The sequence below is a fragment of the Gorilla gorilla genome, chromosome 6 (genome assembly GCF_029281585.2).
Source record: "Gorilla gorilla gorilla isolate KB3781 chromosome 6, NHGRI_mGorGor1-v2.1_pri, whole genome shotgun sequence".
Lineage (NCBI taxonomy): Eukaryota > Metazoa > Chordata > Mammalia > Primates > Hominidae > Gorilla > Gorilla gorilla.
The window spans coordinates 56,731,679-56,756,074 of NC_073230.2; the positions used below are offsets into that span (position 1 = coordinate 56,731,679).

General features: G+C 39.5%; 1 protein-coding gene across 1 annotated transcript; it reads left to right on the forward strand.

The window, feature by feature from the left end:
• The first annotated feature begins 20,681 nt into the window (after window positions 1–20,681).
• On the forward strand, window positions 20,682–23,606 carry LOC101139443 (dual specificity protein phosphatase CDC14C). The gene has a single exon (XM_004045431.5). The coding sequence runs from the start codon at window positions 20,738–20,740 to the stop codon at window positions 22,169–22,171; it is 1,434 nt and encodes a 477-aa protein (XP_004045479.4). The 5' UTR covers window positions 20,682–20,737; the 3' UTR covers window positions 22,172–23,606.
• Window positions 23,607–24,396: the final 790 nt, after the last annotated feature.

Here is a 24,396-nt window from a genome sequence, read left to right on the forward strand (position 1 = left end):
GGTGGGTGCGGCAGGTGTGTATGCAGGACCCAAGAAAGGAAAAGGCGCATGGACTCTGTGACCTCCCTACGAGGCTGTGAGATGCTCTCTGGCACAAGGGAAAAGGGAAGAGTACTCTCCACTTTTTTTTTTCTTTTCTTTTCTTTTCTTTTTTTTTCTGAGATGGAGTCTCACTCTGTCACCCAGGCTAGAGTGCAGTGGCGTGATTTCAGCTCATTGCAACCTCTGCTTCCCGGGTTTAAGCAATTCTCCTGCCTCAGCCTCCCAAGTAGCTGGGACTACAGGCTTGCACCACCATGCCCAGCTAATTTTTGTATTTTTAGCAGAGATTGAGTTTCACCATGTTGGCCAGGATGGTCTCGATCTCTTGACCTCGTGATCCACCTGCCTCGGCGTCCCAAAGTGTTGAGATTACAGGCGTGAGCTACCATGCCCACTCCTCTCCACTTTTTAAGGAAATATTATTTCTAGTGAAGTTTACACTGGATCTTCAATTTTATGAAAACCATTTAATTTAAAAATATCTTTTTCAATACTTTTTCTTTGACTTCATTTTCCTAAGCGTGTATTTCCCCTGCTTGAATATGGCTTAAATATATTATTTTATTTCCATAGTTTGAAGGATATTGGATTTAACATTATCAACATGTAAATCACTGCTCTGCCACTTACTCAGTTGAGTAAAATGGGAATAATAATGTCTACCATGTGAAACTGCAAAAAGGGTTACTGATATGATGTACGGGAGATCCCTAGCACACACAGTATCTGGTGGACAGCTGTCTTTCATAACTATGTGTTAAACTGGAAAATCAAGTCAAATAATCTTTGATTTATTTTTACAAAGAATATGAAACAAGATAGCATAATTAATGTTAGAGACAGGGCTTCAACCCAGCCCCTCTGTTGTTTCAACCACCTTTTCAGGCCCATAAGGTACAAAGCTAAAAAATAAAATACAAGTAAATAAAACAGATAACACACAAATATTTTTTTCCTTATTCCTTAAAACATATTTCTCTTTGGCTGCACATTCATTCTGATGCAAGTTTCTCTGTAGAGAGTTGTTGTCCAGCGTTTATTGTGTGTATGGCTGGTTAAAAATGAATGTAAAATTCTCAGCTCTTGCAAACCAACTGCAAAGACAAAAAATGACAGCCAAATGGGGAGGATAGGTGTCCCAAGAGAACATCTCACAGAATCATTAATCAATATGCCCTGCAGTATCAGAATCTATTGATGTTGGTTCTACGCTGAGCTCTACTGCCATTTACTATTTATTTTGACAAGCAGTGAAACCATCAGGAATGTGCTGATTCATTGCCCCTTTGATAGGAGATCATGGGGCACAGGGGACAGTTTGGTGAGTAGGCTTCACACTGTGCTGTGTTTTTCCCAGAAGGTTTGGTTTATCATTAAGAAGCAGGGAAATGTGGCAGAAAAACAAAAACAAAAACAAAAACAAAAAAAAAACCATGGCCTTGATTATAAGACACTTTTTTTCTTTTTCTTTTTCTTTCTTTTTTTGAGACGGAGTCTCTCTCTGTCCCCCGGGCTGGAGTGCAGTGGCGCGATCTCGACTCACTGCAAGCTCCGCCTCTCGGGTTCATGCCATTCTCCTGCCTCAGCCTCCCGAGTAGCTGGGACTACAGGTGCCCACCACCACGCCCAGCTATTTTTTTTGCATTTTTAGTAGAAACGGAGTTTCGCTGTGTTAGCCAGGATGGTCTCGATCTCCTCACCTCGTGATCCACCTGCCTCAGCCTCCCAAAGTGCTGGGATTACAGGCGTGAGCCACCGCGCCTGGCCTGAATACGTTTGTTCTTAATCATTCCCATAATCTCCAATTTCTGCCTTCCTTAGCATTATAAGCATAATCATGAGAAAATATTATCATTTCCTAGACCAATAGCGTCCTTCTGACTTCTTTTCCTTTCTCCAGAGTCCAGATAAACTCTTCAAAACTCAATTGCTGCCTCGGTTCCCTTTTCTTCTTACCCTCTGCCTAAGGCATCCTAGGAATGTTTATCTTGGCTCTACCTTTATCCTGTACTTCTGCTTTCCTGTAAGGAGACTAGTCCTACCTGTGAAGCACCATTTTTCATTCTCAGTACATTGTCGACTATGCATATCAAAGAACTATATGATAAAGTACACAATGATTTTATTACTAGTATGGTTTCTGATTGTGTTCTAGCCACACATCATTAGTCCTGCTATTAAGAAAACTAGTACCATTCATTTCCAAGACAAATAGGTGTCCCTACCTAAGGCATTGAGAGATATGGCCGTGCATATTCATAAGGAAAATTTTCTGCTCCCAAAGATTTAACTGATTTTTCTCTTTAAGCTTCTATAGTAAAAATAACCAGAAGTTCAGGGAATAAGATCAAGCCCAGAATCACATCATTCCTGACTGTGAAAAACAGATCTTTGGTATCTATATAACCCAAGAACATGGCTTGGTTTCATATGTGAACTGAGAATATTAATATTTATATAGTAGTCATAAAAACAAAATGATATCACTTGCATATAATTCGATGATGTTCAACACTGTATCTTGCATATGGTAAGTGCTTAGTGCACAGTTTTCTTTCCCCTAAGATAGTGCATCTCAAGTGATGTTTGTTTCATAAAATTGGAGAAGGGAATTTAAGTCATTTTATTGTTTCATATATGAAGTATTTGAGCTTTGTGTTCCAAATACGTCATTGGTAAGACCTATCCTTTGTGCAAGGAGCCTTGAAAGATTAACTTAAGAGGACCTTACTTTAGCAATTAATTCCCATAGACAGATGGCACCCCTGATGGATCACTGTATATGCCACTAAGTCCCACTTTGGTCAGGAGAGTTCATTACAGAAGGCTCACTCTTACCCATTCTGCTGTTTGCTGCACATTCAGACTTCTAAGATTATTCAATGCTTTCTCATTTTAATTAAAGTAATTTCATCCAAATGAAGCCATATAGTATGTCCAATTTTACAATGTGCTGATATTTTGCAACTACATGCAACATTTGTGTTTATATTACATTTGTAAACATATTTCTTTGTGTTTTGATTATGAATTAAAAGGTGAGCTTGGAAAGATGACATTAAATTTTGGTAATGAATATATGCAGTTATATCAAGTTCAGCTAGTTCATCTTATAAATAAACTACTTTTAAGCAGAAATCCAGACAATCTTTCATGGGAGCATTTCAGAGGTAAATGTGTAGTCCCTCTCTGCACCTCTGCCTCCTTCCGTCTCCAGCATGCAGCCCCCAGGCAGCTGTCCTGACAGATGTCTACTCCACAAGGGCTAGGCTGGACTTTGGGCATAAAATAACTTAAAAGAGGGTACAGCTAGACCCTAGCTGTTCTCCAAATCAAAGTTTCACCAAAAACAGGTATTGGATTAGGAGATATGACAACTATTTTCCACCCCTAAGCCAAAACTGCCCATTTTAGAATGTTATCACTTCTGTATATAAGCCGCTACAGACTTTTCTAGCTAGCACTTTCTGTGGCTACTTAATTAAAACACCCAAGGGACCCAGAAAGTTATTCTTTATTGTTCCTTAAAACAAGGGGATGATGAGAAGGGTATTTAAACTCCTCAGAGAAAACAAATGGACAGTGCTGCTGTCTCTCCTTCCCACCCCCACCCCCAAATCCCTTTTATTTTTTTCTTTCTGTGAACCAGGTCACATGATGATCAACTCTGTGGTTGGAAGTCAGGAATCTTCGAAGGAGTGGGATGATTCTGCAAGAACTCCCACATTCTTAGTGATTGCACAGTACAGTCTGATCAACCCTCATGAAAAGGACAGCTGCTTCATCTCGATAAACACATCGTCATAAATCACACGATGGAATATTACACAGCAATGACAAGGAATGAACAACGGGCCATAAAACCACATGAGTAAAGTTCAAAAACATTCTGTGGAGTTGAAAAGTACGTGGTGTATGAGTCAATTTATGAAATTCAAGAACATGTAGAGCATGGTATGACAGAAGTCAGCATAATGAATACTTCTGCTGTGAAGATTGACTGGGGAAAAGGATGGAAAGACTTTCTGAGTGACAGAAATAGTTTGTATCTTTATCTCATTCACAGTCAAGTAGCTAAAAATTGACCTGGATGCACACTTCAGATTTCCACAATGCACTGTATTGACATTACACTTCAATTTTTAAAGGCAAAGGAAAGAAGATGGTGACCCCTGTGGTAGTAGTGGATGTTTCTCAGTGGTCCGAATTCTAGAGATTTTCCTGGCATTAGGAAAAAAGTGCAGGATTTTTAACATATATGGCCAAGAGAAGTTGAAAAACACAGCTAAAATGCGCTTAAAAACAAAACAACACAAAACATTAGCATAGGTTTCGTACATCCTAGTTCCTCTCCCTCTCCTCTTTCTCTCTTTTGTTCAAATGCTGGAAGTGAACAACAATTGTTTTGATAATAAAATAACTACACAGTGTCAACAATGTTTCCTTCATTGAGTTTTGAGGCTACAGTAATGACAAGAAAAAATGGACTTTCATGTTAAGAATCTCACCATCTAAAAGGGAGTTATAGCATCTTTTATAATATTAAGTTGCATTTGCTGACTGCTACCTATTTACACTCAACTATACACTTACAAGGTTCTACCTGCTTTTTTGTATTAACGATTTTAACACTCACAACCAACATTGAAGGAGTTAAATATCTCGCCTCAAATCAAAGAATTTATAAATGGTAAAGGCAATATTCGAAGCAGACAGTATATTTCTGGAGACTATTCTCTCACCCACTACATGCTATTAACATTCAACCATGCTATGAGATAAACAAAGAAGTTCTCTCCTGGTTTGACTTCTGTGGCATCTGTTTCTTTTCTTTTTTTTTTTTCTTTTTAACCTTTCCCCTTCTCTTCTCTACTTTTTACTTTCCTCTCCTGATTCACTTTCATCTGCCTGCCTGTTGAATATCAATGTTCCACAGTTTATTTCCTCGGCCTTAGTTTCTTCAAATTCTGGAATTCCATCCAGAAACAAACATCATTTACTGCCAGTTTCAGTCACCATATGTCTTGCTTTCTGGGGAACACATCTACCTGCATTTCCAGAGGCAATTTCAGCTTATCTGGTCTGTCATTTAACTCTGTATCTTTCTTCCAAAGCTTGTTTCTCCTACCATGAAAGTTGGACCTTCCACTCAACTTGAAGTCTTGTCAGCACCTTTGACCAGCTTTACACCCTAGTCCTCCACAACAAATGCACGGTGACCTCCTGTCTCTCATACCCTTCCCCTCCACTCCCCTAACATTACCTTGGCTCAGCTCTCATCTCTTACCTGAATTGTAACATCCCCCAGTTTCACCCATCCGAATACATTTCCACACTGTGGAAAACACACAGGAAGCTTTCTAAATTTCAAATGTGTTCACTCTACTCCCTTGCTTTGAAACCTACATTTCCCACAGGACAAAGTCCACATTTTATGGCATGAAAACCTTTGCCATCGTGCCCAGATGTTAATGGTGGAAGTGCCAGCCTAGGCAAACCTAGGCAGGTGCACTAGGTTGGAAACTGTGTCAGGAGCAATGTAGGAATGAGGATTAAAGGCACAGGTAAAGTCAGGTCAGAGGTCTTTGGAAAGTCTTTATGAAAATGGATGAGGTGTGGGCTTGGTACTGATACTTTGAAATGTTTACTTGCATCGTTCGTTCATCATTCTCAGGAAAAGCAGCAACCTGCAGCTGGGTTCTAAATAAGATGTCCAGTTTTGTCCAGTCCATCCCAGATGCACCTAGGTGCTCTCTTCCTTCAGAGGAAAGAAATATCTAGTCCATCAAACACTGCCCCCCTTCCAATATTCTAGGGTATGCCCTATTTTCCCATTAGTTCTTGGTTTAGGCTACTTCTTTCCCCTGCCCTTGGCTTCCTTTCTGTCAGGAGAATTGGCTCACCAAATTCCACTTTTCCTACTGTGATTTTATTATAAAGATAGAAAAAGCTAAGTGTTCATGTTCCCAGCCTTCAGTGTAGCTTCTGACGGTCACATAACATAAATGTGCTCAGTCCGGCATTCACAGAACTCTGCTGCTGCCTCTCTTTCTATTCCTTCTTCCTGCTTGGAATGCAGATGTGATGTTAGAATTGGATCAGAGAAATTGTGACTCTGGGGCCATGAATCCACCCATTTCACTAAAAGTTATGGGAAGCTTAATGTGAATGTGCTACATTGACCCTGGCTCAGCTGCCTCTGGGCTCCCTGGGAGGTGAGGGAAATAAAGCCATATTTGTTAAGGGGAAAGTTGGAGTCGCTCTCGGCTCCACACAGCTGAAAGCATTATTAACTGATACAGCCTTTTTCATTCATAAATTATAAGGAAGGCATAATTGTCCTTACTTCACAGACATCTCACAGAATAGAAAAGCTAAGTAAACTAGTTTATCTTGGAACAAAATTGGAAACTTCTTATCTGAAACTAAAGAGGTCATTTTCCACTCTAAGGTCAGTCCCAGTGCAAAGACCAGCAGTTGTTTTTGTTCTGTCTTTTGGAGATAAGGAAATTGTGGCACACAGAAGCTTTGAGTCTTGCAAGTACCATAAACCATGTTCTTTCTCTGCCTCTCTTCTTAATCTACTTATTTGCCGCACCATTCTACTCAACACAGCCAATCAGAATAAAGTCTTCGTCACTCTTTTAAGTCAAGAATGTATCTTAGATATCAGTGGGAATATTTTATTAAAAATACAGCACTAACAGTTATAGATTTTATCTATCTTTGAGGATTCTTTTGTGTATTATTTCTAAGGTATCAAAGAATAATGGGCCATTTCCCTAAAGGATATTTAGTATTTATTCTACTGTAAAAATTGCTAACACTGTTATTAAATATATCAGAAAATGTTTCCCTGTTTGACCACTGTTTTTGAATTGTGGCCATAGAATCATTAATTAGTTTTTATTTAGGTACTCAATATTTTATAATCTGTTCACTGAGCATGATAAAGTAATTAAAATGAATGAGACTGAGAAGCTACAGAGCAACAGATGTTAATACCAATTGTAAATGACTGAAAGAAGCTGAGGAACAAGCTGAGGAATTAAAGATGATTCTTTGATATGCATTTAGGATATGACACTTCTATAACCTCATTGAAGGGGATACAACTCCTTTATGCAAATGTATCATTAAGAAGAGACCCCCTCGTCTCTGGAAGCCTCCAAGATCTCAATAGTTCTCTGCATCCACATTTATTTTCCTTTTTTGACTCTAGTATTCCTGTCTCTGTGACATCCTATTGTTTCCCAATTTAATTTCCATCTTGAATACTATTTCCTGATTTGATCTCTCATCTCTGCTGCTGATCCCCTGGATTCATGACTGCAGCTCATGCAAAAGCTCTCATCTCTTATCTGGAATTAGAAGAGGCACCCAAGCTCCTGCTGGGATCAGAGAGTCGGCCTTCTGTTACATATTGGAGACTAGAACAAGCAGGGATCTTTCCCTATACTGACAGAGATCACATTTATTTTTAAATTTTGTGTCTGTATATTTGTGATTTCATTTTATTCCCATTTCTTTTAGGACATATCTGCTAGCCATGAATTCACTTAGTTTTCTTTGACTGAGAAAGCCTTCATTATTTCTTTTTCACTTTTGCAGAATATTTTTGCTCTACATATGACAGATTTTTGTGTTTATCTTTCTGTTTTATCTTTCCACACTTTAAGTATGCCATGCCATTGTCTCTTTGTTTGCACAATTTATGATGAGAAGTCTGCTGTAATTCTTATCCTTGTTCCTCTGTGACTAGCATGATTTTTTTTTTCCCACTTTCTTTGGAGATTTGCTTTTTGTCCTGGCTTCAGGGGAGTTTGAATAGGATATGGAGTGTGTGTGTGTGTGTGTGTGTGTGTGTGTGTGTGTGTGTGTGTGTTTTCAGTATTAATTCTGTTTTTTTTCCTCTAAACTCCTTAGGCCTGTAGTTTGGTTTATTGGTTTTAGAAAATTCTCAGTCATTATTTCTTCAATTTTTTTTATACTCCCTTCTCCTTTTCTTATTCTCAGAATGCAACTATGCATATGTTACACTATTTGATTGTGTCCCACAGTGTTGGGATGTTCTATTAGTGTTCCGGTTTTGTTTTTCTTTTTTTTTCTCTTTGCTTCCAGTTTAGTAAGTTTCTATAAACCTATGTTTAAGTTTACTGATTCTTTCCTCAGCCATGTCCAGTCTACTAATGAGTCCATCAAAGGAATTTGTCATTTCCATTGCTGTATTTTTATTTCCAGTATTTCAATTTGATTTTTTCTTATAATTTCCATCTCTCTATTCAAATTATCCACCTGGCACTGAGTGTTGTCATTTTGTCTAGCATTTCCTTGAAGCCATTAACATGTTAAGCAGAGTTTTCTTTTTCAAATGCCATGTCTGATAATTCCAACCTCTGTGTCATGGCTCTGTCTAGTTCTAACAATTGCTTTGTCACTTTGACTTTTTTTCTTGCTTTTTAATATTCCTTATAATTTTTTGGTTATAGCTAGACATGAAAAGAACAGCAGATATTAGATGAATTTTATATGTTGGGAGAAAAGCACAAGTTTCCTTCTGTGAGGCCTTAAATGTAGAGATGGATGTTAATCTGGTCGGAAGACAAGCTGCATTTGAAACTGTTTGTGCCATGGGCACCAGCGCTTTCTGGCCACTCTATTGGTGCCGTTTTTTGGCTCCCACTTGACTGAGTCTCCCCATGTGCCTCTTCACAGTTGTATTCCACTGCTACTTTTACTGTTGTTTTTTACAGTGGTGGTGGTCCCGGCTAAGAAGAAGGTTATTTAATGTTCACATTTAGCTAAAGATTTTGGCAGGTATCAAAACCTAAGTCCTGGAAATGCAGCCTTCATAGCTATTCCTGTCCCTTTTCCTGGGGTAAAAATTCTTCCTCATCTTATTGCTCCTCTTCTTTTTCCCAAATTGCAGTGGTTTTGAAGCCTTTTCTCCTGCAGATTGAGACTTTGGTTGCTTAGGGGAAACTGGGATGATGCTTCTGGTTAGAGATTTGGTGGTGATCTCTATTTCCATCTTTCAGTTTAATAAATTAAACCAGTGTCTCAGGGTAAACTTTGATAATTTCCCCTCCAGATTAAGCCTTTTATCCATGAAGTAGATAGTTGGAAATAGTCTGGGTAGATTTGGCAGTGGCGGCTTCTTCCACCACCCCCAGCCAGCACTACAGTGTGTGTGGGGAAAGGAGTGAGGGATGAACTTTTTCTAGGTTCTTCTTTGTTCCCCTTTGTAAATGTTGGGTGAATTCCTGGACAAAAAGCTCACAAGAGAGTGGAACTCTCTCCTAGGAATACAGCCCTTGGAAGCTTCACATTCTCACACTAGCCCACCCGCAGCCTCCAAAAGTTCTATACAATTTTTAATTTTTGATTGGCTTATATAATATACAGTGGCTCCTGTTTCAGATAAGAAAATGCTGGGACCTTCTCTCCAGATGTCAGGATGTCATTTTTCCCTATGATATAGTTTGGATGTTTGACCCCTTAAATTTTCATGTTGAAATGTGATCTCCAGTTTTGAAGTGGGGTTTAGTGAGGACAGTTTGGGTCGTGGGAGCAGATCCTTAATGGATGGCTTGGTGCTGTCATCACAATAATGAGTGAGTTCTCACTGTAGTAGTTCATGTGAGATCTGTTTGTTTAAAAGGGACTGGAACCTCCTGTATTCTCTCTCTCTCTCTCTCTTTTTTTTTTTTTTTTTTTTTTTTGTTGTTGTTGAGACAGATTTTTGCTCTTGTGGCCCAGGCTGGAGTACAATAGTATGATCTCAGCTCACTGCAACTTCTGTCTCCCTGGTTCAAGTGATTCTCCTGCCTCAGTCTCCCAAGTAGCTGAGATTACAGGCATGCACCACCATGCTAGGCAGGTTGGCGCATGCCTGTAATCCCAGCACTTTGGGAGGCTGAGGGGGGCGGATCCCTTAGGTCAGGAGTTTGAGACCAGCCTGACAAACATGGTGAAACCCTGCCTCTACTAAAAACAATAAATTAGCCCCTTTTCTCTTGCTCCCTCTCTTGACACATGACAATGGCTCCCCTTCACCTTCTGCCATGATTGTAAGCTTCCTGAGGCCCTCATCAGAAGCAGATCACCACACTTCCCATGCAGTCTGCAGAAGTATGAGCCAAAATATACCAACTAACTTTATAAATTACCCAGTCTCAAGTATTCCTTCATAGCAATGCAGACTAACAAGCGCTACAACCTCAGTTTTCTGATGGGTCCAAGAAAAGTCATTGATTTTCATTTTGCTCAGATTTCTTGTTGCTGTGGGGCAGATATAACGACTTCCCAGGTCTTTACATGTCTGAGCTGAAACTGGAGTCCTTATATCAGTGGTAAAAATAAATACTCTACTTAATGTTATTCCATTTTACATTCAGTGCAATCAAGAAAATCAAATTCTTATACAAGGAGCCTGACCATGTTCCCATTGGAAAGAGTTTTATCTAGTAATTTCACTATACGTAGGTGACTAAATCACATGGAGACAAAGTGGGTGGGCCTATGCTGCACAGAGAATTAGTAAAAGAGCTTCAGATGAGCTGGATTTACATGGACTATTCCTATAACTTACAGCTTGGACACTTTTAGGCCGAACAAAGACTACAACTCATATTCCGCTTTCAAGTTGTTATATTTTCCACAAATCAATTACTATTTAAATAATCATCTGCATATAAAATTGTTTACTTTAGCCCTCTCAAAATAGATAATTTGAAGCTAAAATACGAATTGTCATCCTTTGTAATTTAGAGAGCATTTTATATGACAATTAAATGCTGAGCATGGTTAGATGCTTTTGAGAATACACTGTACCATCCTGGTGGCTTATGAGCTTTAGGGGAGAATGATGCGTAAATATGAAAGAATATCAAGAACTAAGAGATTCATAGAAGTGCTAAGTGCAGGCCCATTATGGAACATATCAGCTTACAGGCCAGACACTGAAATAATGGGATTATGATAGGTAAGAGTGTCCGGTCCAGGCCAGGTTATTTTAGAGGAATCATGAGAAGAGCCCACTCTGTCCTGGAGCCTACATGGATGGAATTTTTCTGAAACGTTTCAAATAAAAGTAAAATAAGCAATCTATCAATTGCCATTAAGTAACAGAAAATTTCTTTATATTATTCCAAAAGTATATCATTAGAGCTGGAATTTAGTAGGTGACCTATAATACTGGTGTTTCTGGTCAGCTATCCTGGCCAACCCCCAGTCTCCTTTTCTAACATGTAACATTAGCAGAGACCATCATTTATCCGGATCTGTGAAGCCTCCCAGAAGAGCCTGCAAGGTGAACAGCAGCCAAAAATCAGTGCTGTGGAAAAATGTGAGCTTCTACCTCACATGCCTCCTTTCCTGTTTCCTGCAGTGTTCAGAGATGGCTACTCAAGGTCATGGTTACCCTCACACACAGATTCTGAAGGCTACTCTTGGCTACAATTCAGGTAATGTCCAACAGGGCAAAGTGAGAGACTAGTTTCTTGTCAATAATGATAATCTTTTTTAATACCTAACACCAAAACAGCAATCAATACCATATTGGACTTACTCACTCGCTGGGAATGTTCAGCTAGCTAAAGAGGGGTCTGGAATGAAGATTCAGAACAGTTTCAGGATCATATTTATTGGAGTGGCATTCAAATTATAAAACATTGTAAGTATTTGGAGGAGAAAACTTCAAGTTGTGTGTGTGTGTGTTTGTGTGTGTGTATTGGAATTGAAGGAACATTAGAAATTCCTAACTTAGTAATTAAGCTTCTTAAGTTATTTTCACTGAAAAAGGAAATCTCAGCCTTATAATTTTCAGCAGATCTAACCCCTAATTTAAATTCTTTGTCTACTTTTCTTCACTTTTTTTTTTTTGATGAATGCCAGCCAAATCAATAGCACCCAAGCCAATCTCACTGGTAATGTTCTTAAAGGAAATCTATACCCAGAATACTTGCCAGGCGTGACCTAAACAGCTACTATATGCATATTATTTTCAGATTCTTAATGTGTCCCTAGCCCAGAGAAAGGCCTACTTTAGCCTTGTTACAGCTTATATCAAGGCTCAGTCTCAGAAATATTTCTTCATCTCAGAAATACTTTCATGACTCTGATTCTATGAGAAAGACATCATGCCATATTCAGCCATTGTCAATATCACTTTTTTCTCTTTTTCTTGAACTTACGCAATGATGTTCATAAATATCCATTTTCAATGTGTCTATTGATCCATGAATACATTTCTGAAAGGTCATAGAAACTTGAAACTAACTTCTAAGGCTTTAGAACTTTCTTCTTTGCAAAGAACCAAATCTTGTTTATTTTTCATTCACATTAGATATTATAACACAGTCACATGAAATAAGGCAAAATGAGATGAAAAACAGTGCGCTAGTTACTATCATTCTATCATTTAATACTCAGCATAACTCTAGCACATAGGCTATGCTATTTATAATTTCAAAATGAGGAGACAATTTCAAGTAGATTTAGTACATTGAAGTCACATGGTAAAGAGCAGAGGATTTGGGATTTATATGAAGATCTGTTAGCCTTAGAGCAGGGTATTCAAATTTTGCCTTCCCTGGGCCACATTATAAGAAGAAGAATTGCCTTGGGCCACATATAAAATACACTAATCATAGCTAATGAGCTTTAAAAAAATTGCAAAAAATGTCATAAGGTTTTAAGAAATTTACGAATCTGTGTTGGGCCGCATTCAAAGCTGTCCTGGCCCACATGCGGCCCGCGGGTTGTAGGTTGGACAAGCTTGCCTTAAAGCCTACATATGTGAAGTAAATTATATTTCATTAAAATCTTAAAGGAGTTTATCATAACTACCAGGAAAAATATTTCTAAAGAATCATATTTTCATAGATAAAACACTTAGTGCCATAGCAAGACCTGCTCATGATGACTGGACACTTCAGAGGCAAAGGAAACAAGCCTTGGTGTAGCCTTGTGCCCTTTCAGAGTGAGCCTTTCCACCCTCTTCTGCTGGAAAAACTTCCACTCAGGCTTAACATCTCACTAAAGCATTACCTTTCCCCTGAAGATAGACAGGTGGTGGCTCTTCCCTCCGTGTCCTCAGGATTAGGACTGCTTGTAGAACATTTCTGCACCCCCAACACCTAGCTCAGACACTAGAACACAAAAGAAATGTGATAAGTATGTGAAAGAAGAAAAATAGTGAGATGCTGATCACTGCAAGCCTTGACAACAGTAGCCATATGCCATGACATCCATTTGTCAACAATTTATTTTCCTATTATTTTCTTATTTAAATTCCCCCCGTGTTAATGAGAAGCACTTCAGTTAAGTGCTTAATAAACAAGCAATTACTAAATAGACATTAATGGCCTGCTGTATTATTGCCTGTAACATAAAGGGATAGTGAGAGGTACAAATAAAACCCCAACATTCGTACATCATCTTAAGGTATTAGAGAGTATTTTATAATATAGGCATTACTTGTTAAGCAATTGCGCACTTTGCTAATTGACTTGGGGTGATGGATGAAAGATTAGCATAAATAATCCCTTTTTGAAGTAAACTAACATTAGCAAGGAAGACACATGGCAGTGGCTTTTGACTAATTTGATCAAGAAACCGTCTTCCTTTGTTCATTTATATATAAGTTTGCTAATTTACCCAAACTAAGCTCAAGTCTAGAAAACAGTACTTCATAGTAGCAAGTAAACCTGAGCGGGGCCTTCTTATCATCATTGTTTCATTTTGCTTCACAGCTGAGTGTCTTTTCTTCTACTCAGGTGACCAGTTAATCCTGACAGAAGCTCCCAACCCTCTGTAATTCAGCCCTGTCATCCTTGTGATGTGGATTACCTTTCTGGCTACAAATTGAATCATGGTGGCTCATCACAGTGTTGTTCTCCAAGCCTGGAAAGTATCCTCTGAACAGACAGCATGCCAACCCATGTCACCCTTGTCTTCTTCCCCCACCTCTCATTACGGTATTGCACAGAGAATGGACTGGAAGTCAGACAGATGTGGGCTGAAGCCCTGGCTCCCCTAACTGTGGAATGGTGCTGTTTTCTCAGTCTCTCTGGTCCTCAATTTCTCTTTATAAAATCGGTGGACAGTGGGAGCATATAATAATCTCAAGTACTTAAAAAAGTTTTAACTTCTTCTAAGCTCCTAGTAATTGCTTTTATTTCTCTTACAACATTTTAATTTTTATCAAAATAACACATGTATGGAATTCAAAATGGAAACAAAACTAAAAAAGCAAAAAGACTTTTTCCATTCCACTTTTCCCAATGCCAAGGACAGACTCTGATCAATCTTCAGAAAATCTCAAATTAGACTGTAACTTGGATAGCAAACGATGAAGAAGCTTAAAAGAAAGAGAAAAGTAAAAATATAAGATAAGGTGGTAATTTTAGAAATGCATATAGGAAGTAATTTAACTCAAAATATATTCCACTACTCAGAAGCAGATAATATACATTTTATCCTAGAAATGTAACATAGGATATTGCTCTAATCCAAAACTACCCTGGGAAAATGAAAGGAGGTGGTGAGTGTATGTGTGTTCAACAATGGTATCCTCATTTTGCATAGCAGCAAGTCAACAGACAATTCTTAAAACTGAAAAACAGGGCCAGGCACAGTGGTTCATGCCTGTAATCCAAGAACTTTGGGTAGCTGAGGTGGGTGGATCATCTGAGGTGAGGAGTTCGAACCAGCCCGACCAACATGGCAAAACCCTGTCTCTACTAAAAATACAAACATTAATTGGGCATGGTGGCAGGTGCCAGTAATCTCAGCTACTCGGGAGGCTGAGGCAGGAGAATTGCTTGAACCCAGGAGGCGGAGGTTGCAGTGAGCCGAGATCATGCCATAGCACTCCAGCCTGAGCGACAGAGAGAGACTGCATCTCAAAAAACAAAACAACAAAAATCTGAAAAACAAGAAATTATGGCATAAGCCAATAGTTTTAGAAATACAGGTGGACATCATACTCAGGAGAAAAACGATTAAAGTGATTGTCCCTAGCAAACTAATGTAACCACAAATAAAAAAGTAAAATTACCTAGTTTTTCAAAGCTGTTTTATCACATTACAGCAGCTGTGCCCAACTGGTCTCCTCTTTTCTCTCAAAGTCTTTATGTTTTTGTGTCTTTGCTGAATTGTTTAATTCTTTGCTGACGCTTTCTAGTTCTTGTTTTGTTTTGTTTTGTTTTTTGCTGTGTACAGTCATTCCTCTGTATCCATGGGTGATTGATTGGTTCCAGGACCCCTCTTGAATATCAACATATGAGGATGCTCAAGATTCTGACAAAAAATGGTGTAGTATTTGCATATAACTTATGCACATCTTTCTGCATACTTTAAATCATCTCTAGGTTACTTAGAATACCTAATACAATGTAAATAGTTGTTATACTATATTGGTTTCTTATTTCTATTATTTTTATCGTATTGCTGTTTATTATTTTTTAATATTTTTCATCTGTGGTTGGTTGTTTGTTGGAGCATTTTCAATTCACCTGCTTTAAAATCTTTGTTAGATAATTTTAACATTTGGTTCACCTTAAAGTTGGTATATATTGATTATCTTTTTTTCATTCAGGTTGAGATATCCAAATTTCCTTTTTGTATGGGGACCCAAGTCATATAAGATGATGGGCCCAACCTACTCCAGTATTCTCATACAGTCACATTCTGAAGTTCTGAGGATCAAGACTTCAACACAGAAATCTGAAAGGAGGAACACAATTCAATTCCTAACAGCAGTATAAATGGATCCCCTCTTTAGTATGATTTTTAGACTTTATAGGAAACATTCTCATTATTTCTCAGTTATTTTTGGCATAATGAATGAAGTTTCTTCTGAATGTGGCAAGAAGTGTGAACCACTTGGCTGCTCAAGCACAAATGGGGATTTCCAGGGAGAAGCTGGAGCTGTGGTCTCCATTGTCCTAAGAATGGTGCCAAGAATAAAAAGCAATGAAGGGTTTGTGATAAAGGAGTAAATAGTGTAAAGATGTTCAAACACTTCTAAGTAATAAATCTGTATTAAAATGAATATTTGTATTTCCTTAATTTCATTAATATTGAAACAAATGAAGAAAATTACCCATATGTCGAGTTCATACAATTTTTTAAAAAACACATATTTTGTTTTATTTTATTTTAAAACTTACTTGTATTTATTTATTTTTAAAGACAAGGTCTCACTATGTTGCCCAGGATGGTCTTGAATTCCTAAGCTGAAGTGATTCTTCTACCTCAGTCTCTCAGATAGCTGGGACTACAAACATGTGCCCGGCAAAGATATACAATGTTTTCTACCAATTCTTCTCTATCCCTTCTTCCTGATAGAATACAAGCTTGAAGGCTAGAAGTGCGGTGGTCCTCAGCTCATATTAAATTGACAAACATTCCTGAAGTAGTAGTCATAGGCTTAGCTATTGGCTAAAACAAAAAAACAAAAGCAGAAACAGCAGCACATGCGTATGTGTTATATTTATTAACTGTGCAGTTTTAAAAGGTAGAGTTTTCTAATTAGTTGAAAAATTTCTTACTATATCAACAATACAAATGTGTTTAGAATTCATATTATGTCATTGTTATCATAATTGGACCTCAGGAATGTAAACAGAAATGTATTTGGGAGAGGTGCATATCACTGCTGACTCTGTTGGGCTATTACATTCTTTTAGACTAGAAAATGTACAGGTGACACTAAGCCAGTGGCAGAGAAATTGGAAGATTTGTCGAGTGCTGTGACCCTACTCAATTCTTCATAATTTTTCTCACATTATTTTTAAAATTTAAAGTCCAGTTTTCACTACCAGATAATTTTGATTGGCACTGGCGTGACAATGTCTGTTTTCTCAATGACACCTACTAGTTCTTACTCATTACTTGTCACTGGCATGAAGGGCAAGCAACTTAGTTAAACTGTTCATAGGCCTTACAAAGCTTGTCTTTTATTTTTATATGGAGGGGAAAAACAATCCTGGAATGAAAATATGCCTTAATTTAAAGACGAATTAAGTGTTATAAACGGCTCATAAGCACAAACCTCCTGAATTGTTCTGACGCAAGAGGAGCAAATAAAAGAACCACATGAAATCCCCACCTCAATCATTTTATTTTATGACAAATATCTTGCTTGAATTCCTGCATTTTCTTATATGCCAAATAATTTCCAGCTTGAAAAATAACTAGAAGCCATAAAATCATTTACTGTTGTATTATTTAATAAGTCATTTTACAACTCTTGTATTTCCCAAATCCAATATCCCTTTTTTTTTTTGTATTTTAAGTTATTTAAACTTCACAGCCATACAAGCAGATGTATCAGGTAAGCAAGTGAGATGGTATGTTGAATATATTACCATACAGTATTTCTTTATGCAGAATTACACACAGCAAATTCTCAGGTGCAGTGACCAAACAATCAAATAAGATGCAAGTACTCTGGGAACCACCAAGTTTGGACAGAGGATTGTAAGCTACAAAATTAGGAAACTTAGGAGAATATTTACTTTACATAGAGGGAACAGAATGAGTATAAGCGCCAAAGCAAGTATAGCTTCTGGCAACGAGCTTATAGCTGGAGCCCAAACAAAAGGGAAGGGAGAAAGTCAGGCTGCAGAGGTGACTCCATGACTGATGCCATAGTTTCTCTTTCCCCAGGAGCATAAACAAGCAGCTGTGAGGAGCTGGGGATAATAATCTCACCATAAAATTCAGAGGAGATTCGGGATTGGATATGTATTTAGGGAAGAGTAATTAAAATAGACAAAAAATGAGGACTAGAATTTAGGATGGGGGAAAGACTTAAAAGAATAAGACTAAGGGAAGAATAAGAGGTTTTAGAAAGAGATAAAGAATGGAGGTGACCCATTGAACAACTGGGTCACCTAAAACACATCCATCTAAGGCATCCATAATGTTGATCTGAAATAAAAGTCTAAGGCAAAATTAGCATAAGTAAAGAATTTGTTTTGGCCAAATTTGAGGAGTGTAACCCGGGAAACACATATCCAAACTACACCACAGAAGTGCTTTCAGTTGGGGAGGTTACAAGCAGATTTTTAAGGACAAAACGAAGAGGTATACCAAGGTGGTCTCAGCCTGTTCATCCAGAAATACCACTGGTCAACAGAAAGGAGCTAACAGATGATTGGCTAAAGGCTACAGCACTTCTTGGAATAGTCATTATCAGTTTGTGATGAACCCAGCTCCTGGAATTCTTATAAGTAAAAAGGTACAGGAATTTCAGGGGAGTAACTGTGGCATCATGACCACCCTATTTGGTCATTGTAATTTAGTTATCCTCATTTGTTGGGTTTTGTTTTCAATAAGCATGACCAGTGAGAACCTCCCCTTTTGTTTGATCCAACCTTACAGAATAGCTTACTTTTCCACACAGCCTTGACTCTGTAAAGTTTAGACGATCTTGGAGACAATTAGTAGACTGCTCTTTAAACCTTCCTCTAGTTGTCTGTATATCCCACCTTATGCAGAAATGGTGATCAAAATGGTAGCTAATTTGGGTGAGAAAATAAAACTTTCTCCATGCCCAACACCCTCCACACACATTGGAGTTCAACAGTAAAGGTAGAAGGAGCAAAAGGGATTCAACAATGAAAAATAAATAACCTCTCTGAGAAAAGTAGAGCCCTTTACTTTCCTCCCACAGAGAAGCGGCCATGGACATATCTTTTCAGGTGTGTCAAAAGAGTCTGTTCCTGTGGTTACCTGAATAACAAAGACCTAGGCAGAAATCATTGAGTTGTAGATACAAACACTCTCAGACTAGCCAGACAATTGCAGGAGGACTGGGGAAGGAAGAATAAGATAGTATCTCCGGAACTTAAGGAGAAGATCTCTTGAGAAGCAGATGCCAATAACTAGAGGGAAACCACCTCAGGCTGAAAGGATAGATAACAGTCTCCATGGTCTCTGGTGCCACGTGGTCAATCATTGTTGTTTCTCTCTAGGAGTCTGCTTTATTATTTTTTCTTAGAAGCATGGCCTTCTCAGCCTACCTTTCACTTATTTCAGATATGGCTACCCACATTAAATTTTACATGAGCATTTCACTCGGGGACCCCTAAGAGAATAAGGAGGGGCTCTGGGACTCAAGTTTACCTCATAGAAGAAGGGATCTGAGTGGCCCAACCTGGATGAAGTGACTTTTCTAATCAGTTGTCTTTAGGATTTTTAAAATTATTATAAACAGGGGTCTAAGTGTTCATGGATAGTGTGGTGACTATACAAGCAAATTCCAAGAGCAAGACTGTCTCATATGAAAGGTTGCATTTCTTAGCAAGAACCAGGTCTCTAGCAAAGAGCAAACATTCAGTAAATTGTTTCTGAATCTATTAATAAATGATAAGAAAAGGCAAGGGAAATCAACATCCTCACTGCATGCCTTCAGATGTGTGTTTCCTATCAGATATGGGTATTCCAACAGAAACTGGAAAAAAGAAAATACAATGCATTCACTGGACAGAAGTATTGTGGATGGGGGGCAAGCATTGGGACAGTGGTGAACAAAATTATTCTTGAGGTCCCCATTAATCAAAATATTTGTGGCATCCAGAAGCTTGAATCTTTAAGGACAAATATGAATCTTTACCCATCTTCTTTTACTCTTCTCTCCTTTCTCCTAAACTAATTCCAATATATACATTTACTTTTAAAATTTCATAAAGCCTATCTAATTGGGAATTTAGGTCTCACTCCTTGTGGACACCAGAAGGATATAAATGATTAGGGGAAATCCCACCAAACAGAAAGGGCAAGAAGATGTATGAATGTGAGTAGTAAGCTCAAGAACAACCCATCAGTCCTCTTCTTTATTTTACCCCCCAACCCAGAACTTAGGGATGAAGCTTCATGAAGCTCTCTTTGGTGAAGGAGAGAGGCCTGTTCTGTTGCCGAGGAGTGCAAAGCTGCACATTGGCTTTGGGATGACACTGGGTATAAAATTTATCACTTGTGATATCCCTGTGTGACCTTCCACACACATTGTTTAGCTTCTCCAAGACTTTTCTTTGGAAAGCCCACATAGAACACAAAAAAGAAATGCCATCTTTTAAACTATCTATTTAATTCTCTTGTGCTGCCATGTTTACAAGTTTGGGGTATTGGGAGAGTTGGTGAAAGAGCAATATGTCAACATTAACTTGTCTCCAAGCAGGCATGACTTTCAATATCAAACGGTCACAACCTCCAACTTTTAATGGATCCTAAATGAGTGCTTCAAAAATACTGTCATTTGGTAATAAAGTCACACTCGAAGTAACACTTATTTGGCTGAATTTCCAGAGACTGGAGAGAAGGTTAAGAACCAGGTGGTTGCTATGACAAGAGCATGATGACTTATTCATCCAACACTTTGTTGATGTCAGTATGATATAGCCCTTCAGCTCACGGTTTAAAAAAGCAAAGGGAGGGCGGTTGCAGGAGGGAGCGGGGCAGGCGCTGTGGGCCGGGCCCCTCCTCCGGCTCCTGCACCACCGCCTCCCTCCGGGCTCCGCCAGCTCCCACAGTCCCTGCAACGCCGCTCTGTGCCCGCCGTCCTGAGAGCCCGCGGGGCACTGGCGCAAGCCTCGGCGGCCGCGCTCGGGGCCATGGTCGTTGCTCCCTGACCGGCGCGCGCGGGGCCGTGGTCGTTGCTCCCTGACCGACCTCGGCCGCCTCCATGAAGCAGAAAAGCAAGGGGCGGTGGAGTTGGGCCGCCGCGCCCTGGTGCTCGCCGCGCTGCTCTTTGACCTCGCCAGGTGTGAAGAAGATGCGCAGCTCCACGCAGCAGGACCCGCGCCGCCGGGACCCGCAGGACGACGTGTACCTGGACATCACCGATCGCCTTCGTTTTGCCATTCTCTACAGCAGACCGAAGAGTGCATCAAACGTACATTATTTCAGCATAGATAATGAACTCGAATATGAGAACTTCTCCGAAGACTTCGGACCACTCAATCTGGCAATGGTTTACAGATATTGTTGCAAGATAAATAAGAAATTAAAGTCCATTACAATGTTAAGGAAGAAAATTGTTCATTTTACTGGCTCTGATCAGAGAAAGCAAGCAAATGCTGCCTTCCTTGTTGGATGCTACATGGTTATATATTTGGGGAGAACCCCAGAAGCAGCATATAGAATATTAATCTTTGGAGATACACCCTATATTCCTTTCAGAGATGCTGCCTATGGAAGCTGCAATTTCTACATTACACTTCTTGACTGTTTTCACGCAGTAAAGAAGGCAATGCAGTATGGGTTCCTTAATTTCAACTCATTTAACCTTGATGAATATGAACACTATGAAAAAGCAGAAAACGGAGATTTAAATTGGATAATACCAGACCGATTTATTGCCTTCTGTGGACCTCATTCAAGAGCCAGACTTGAAAGTGGTTACCACCAACATTCTCCGGAGACTTATATTCAATATTTTAAGAATCACAATGTTACTACCATTATTCGTCTGAATAAAAGGATGTATGATGCCAAACGCTTTACGGATGCTGGCTTCGATCACCATGATCTTTTCTTTGCGGATGGCAGCACCCCTACTGATGCCATTGTCAAAAGATTTCTGGATATCTGTGAAAATGCTGAGGGTGCCATTGCAGTACATTGTAAAGCTGGCCTTGGTCGCACGGGCACTCTGATAGCCTGCTACATCATGAAGCATTACAGGATGACAGCAGCCGAGACCATTGGGTGGGTAAGGATCTGCAGACCTGGCTTGGTGATTGGGCCTCAGCAGCAGTTTTTGGTGATGAAGCAAACAAGCCTCTGGCTGGAAGGGGACTATTTTCGTCAGAAGTTAAAGGGGCAGGAGAATGGACAATACAGAGCAGCCTTCTCCAAACTTCTCTCTGGTGTTGATGACATTTCCATAAATGGGGTCGAGAATCAAGACCAGCAAGAACCCAACCCTTACAGTGATGACGACGAAATCAATGGAGTGACACAAGGTGATAGACGTCGGGCCCTGAAAAGGCGAAGACAATCCAAAACAAGCGATATTCTTCTCCCATCTCCCCTGGCTGTGCTGACCTCTACACTGTGCAGTGTTGTCATCTGGTGGATTGTTTGTGACTACATTCTTCCCATCCTGCTATTCTGACTCGAAGATTTCAGAACATAGTAGCCATCAGGACCCCCTGACACATAGCTGCTTCTCTCCATTTCAAGGACTAAAACGGTTTTGCATTAAGTAAAAACCTGTGACCAGAACTGAAGGAAGACTCTAGGAACTGAAAACTGCAACAGAAATTAGCACAATTTGAAAACAAAACAAAATTGCAAAAGACTTAGTTGCTTTCCACCTAAGAAGCTAATCAATGGAGAAAATGTCCACTGGGGTTTCAGTAATGAACTTTTGAGTTTGGGTGCAAGCAAATATACCGAGACCAGCTCAGTCAGGGAGACCCTAACCCAGTGGCGCTAGAGGAATTAAAGACACACACACAGAAATACAGAGGTGTAAAGTGGGAAATCAGGGGTCTCACAGCCTTCAGAGCTGAGAGCCCCGAACAGAGATTTACCCACATATTGATGAACAGCAAACCAGTCATTAGCATTGTTTCTATAGATATTAAATTAACTAAAAGTATCCCTTATGGGAAACGAAGGGATGGGCCGAATTAAAGGCATAGGTTGGGCTAGTTAACTGCGGCAGGAGCACGTCCTTAAGGCACAGATCGCTCATGCTATTGTTTGTGGCTTAAGAATGCCTTTAAGCAGTTTTCCACTCTGGGCTGGGTGGGCCAGGTGTTCCTTGCCCTCATTCGAGTAAACCCACACCCTTCCAGCGTGGGCATTAGGGCCATTATGAACATGTTACAGTGCTGCAGATATTTTGTTTATGGCCAGTTTTGGGGCCAGTTTATGGCTGGATTTTGGGGGGCTTGCTCCCAAAAAGAATGACTCAAAGAAAGGCCCAGCTCTCAAGCTGAACGACAAAAATGCTGTTGTAAATTTAGTCTCAGGTGTAAATACCCAAGCCCTCCGGTACCCAGGGAGCTGGCTGGTCTGTGGTGCATGTGTGTCCTTGTGATGGCAAGCATTGTAGCTGCTGGCCTTCAGAAGAATTGAGGATCTGATGGAGGTTTTTTATGTATTTATTTTCTGTTCAGCTTGCAACCCTGTGTCAAAATTGGTAAAGATACAAAAGGCATTACTGAAATGGTACTTTCTGTAATTTGATACTATTTGGTTTTATCATCTTCACTTGACTGTTTGTAATACTGTTGCAATATTAACTCTGATAAGTACCCAAGCTGCTTGTCTTCCACCAAAGAGTGCTTTATTAACAAGAATCTGTGAAAACCACATTTAAACACTGTTGCATGTTGTAATACCAGGTGATACCTTGGTAACCTAAAACTTGCAAGAGAATATTAATGGTAGCTTTAGAAGACTCAGGAGGAGAAACTGACTTCAGAGTTGGAAGATGTTGCAAGTCATTCCTTTTTCTGTCCTTTAGGGACTGAAGAACTGGGAGGTTGCCCATTGTTTGGTTGCCAGTCATACAAATTAAAATCATATTTCCTTCCATGCATGGAAAAAACACACTATTGGTTTTTTGCCTTGGAAACAGCAATCTCAAGTAATGTCGGCTTTAAAAAAAAAGTTACCGCTTTTTTAGAGTCCTTCTCTGTAACATTGGATTTTTTTTTCCTTATGAGATCTGCCTAAGGCCATTGATAAGGCCTGTGATCTCAGTAACAATGATCTGCTTCTGAATCTCACTGTTGCCTTTGGCTAGGGAACACAGCTAGTAACTCTGCAGAGTGCCTTCTCCCGCAACCCTACTGGAACACAGCAGAGTCTGTGCCATGAAGAAATTAGAGAAACAGAATTGTTTTGCTGCTAAAAAAAAAAAAAAAAGAAAAGAAAATGGGGGGGCCCAAAATAAAAGAATATTTAGTACTCACCTCAGTTCCTTCCATAAGAAGTGGGTGGTTTAATGATTGTTAACCCATTTTTGCCTGTGCTGGGAGCATGGAGGGCTGAGATGTTGACAGGCAGTGGGAAACAAATGCCCTCCTAAGTCACAAGGCGTGCGCCAGATCAGGAGGCAACTCCATTTTAAGAAGCTGCCTTTTTCACAAAACTGTAAGAAATCAAAGCAGTTGGAATAAACAAGTTAAAGTCTTTAATGCAAAAAGTAATTGAAAGGCAGTGCCTCCATTTTGGTGTACTTTCTTGGAAGAAAGTAGGAAATTGACCGGCATCAGGAGAGACGGAAGATGCCGTATTCTCAGCCAAACAAGTGACTCTTTCCCTGCCAAGCACTACGGGGTGGGGTCAGGCTAGCTTTTAAACACTGGGGACTGGATCACAGAA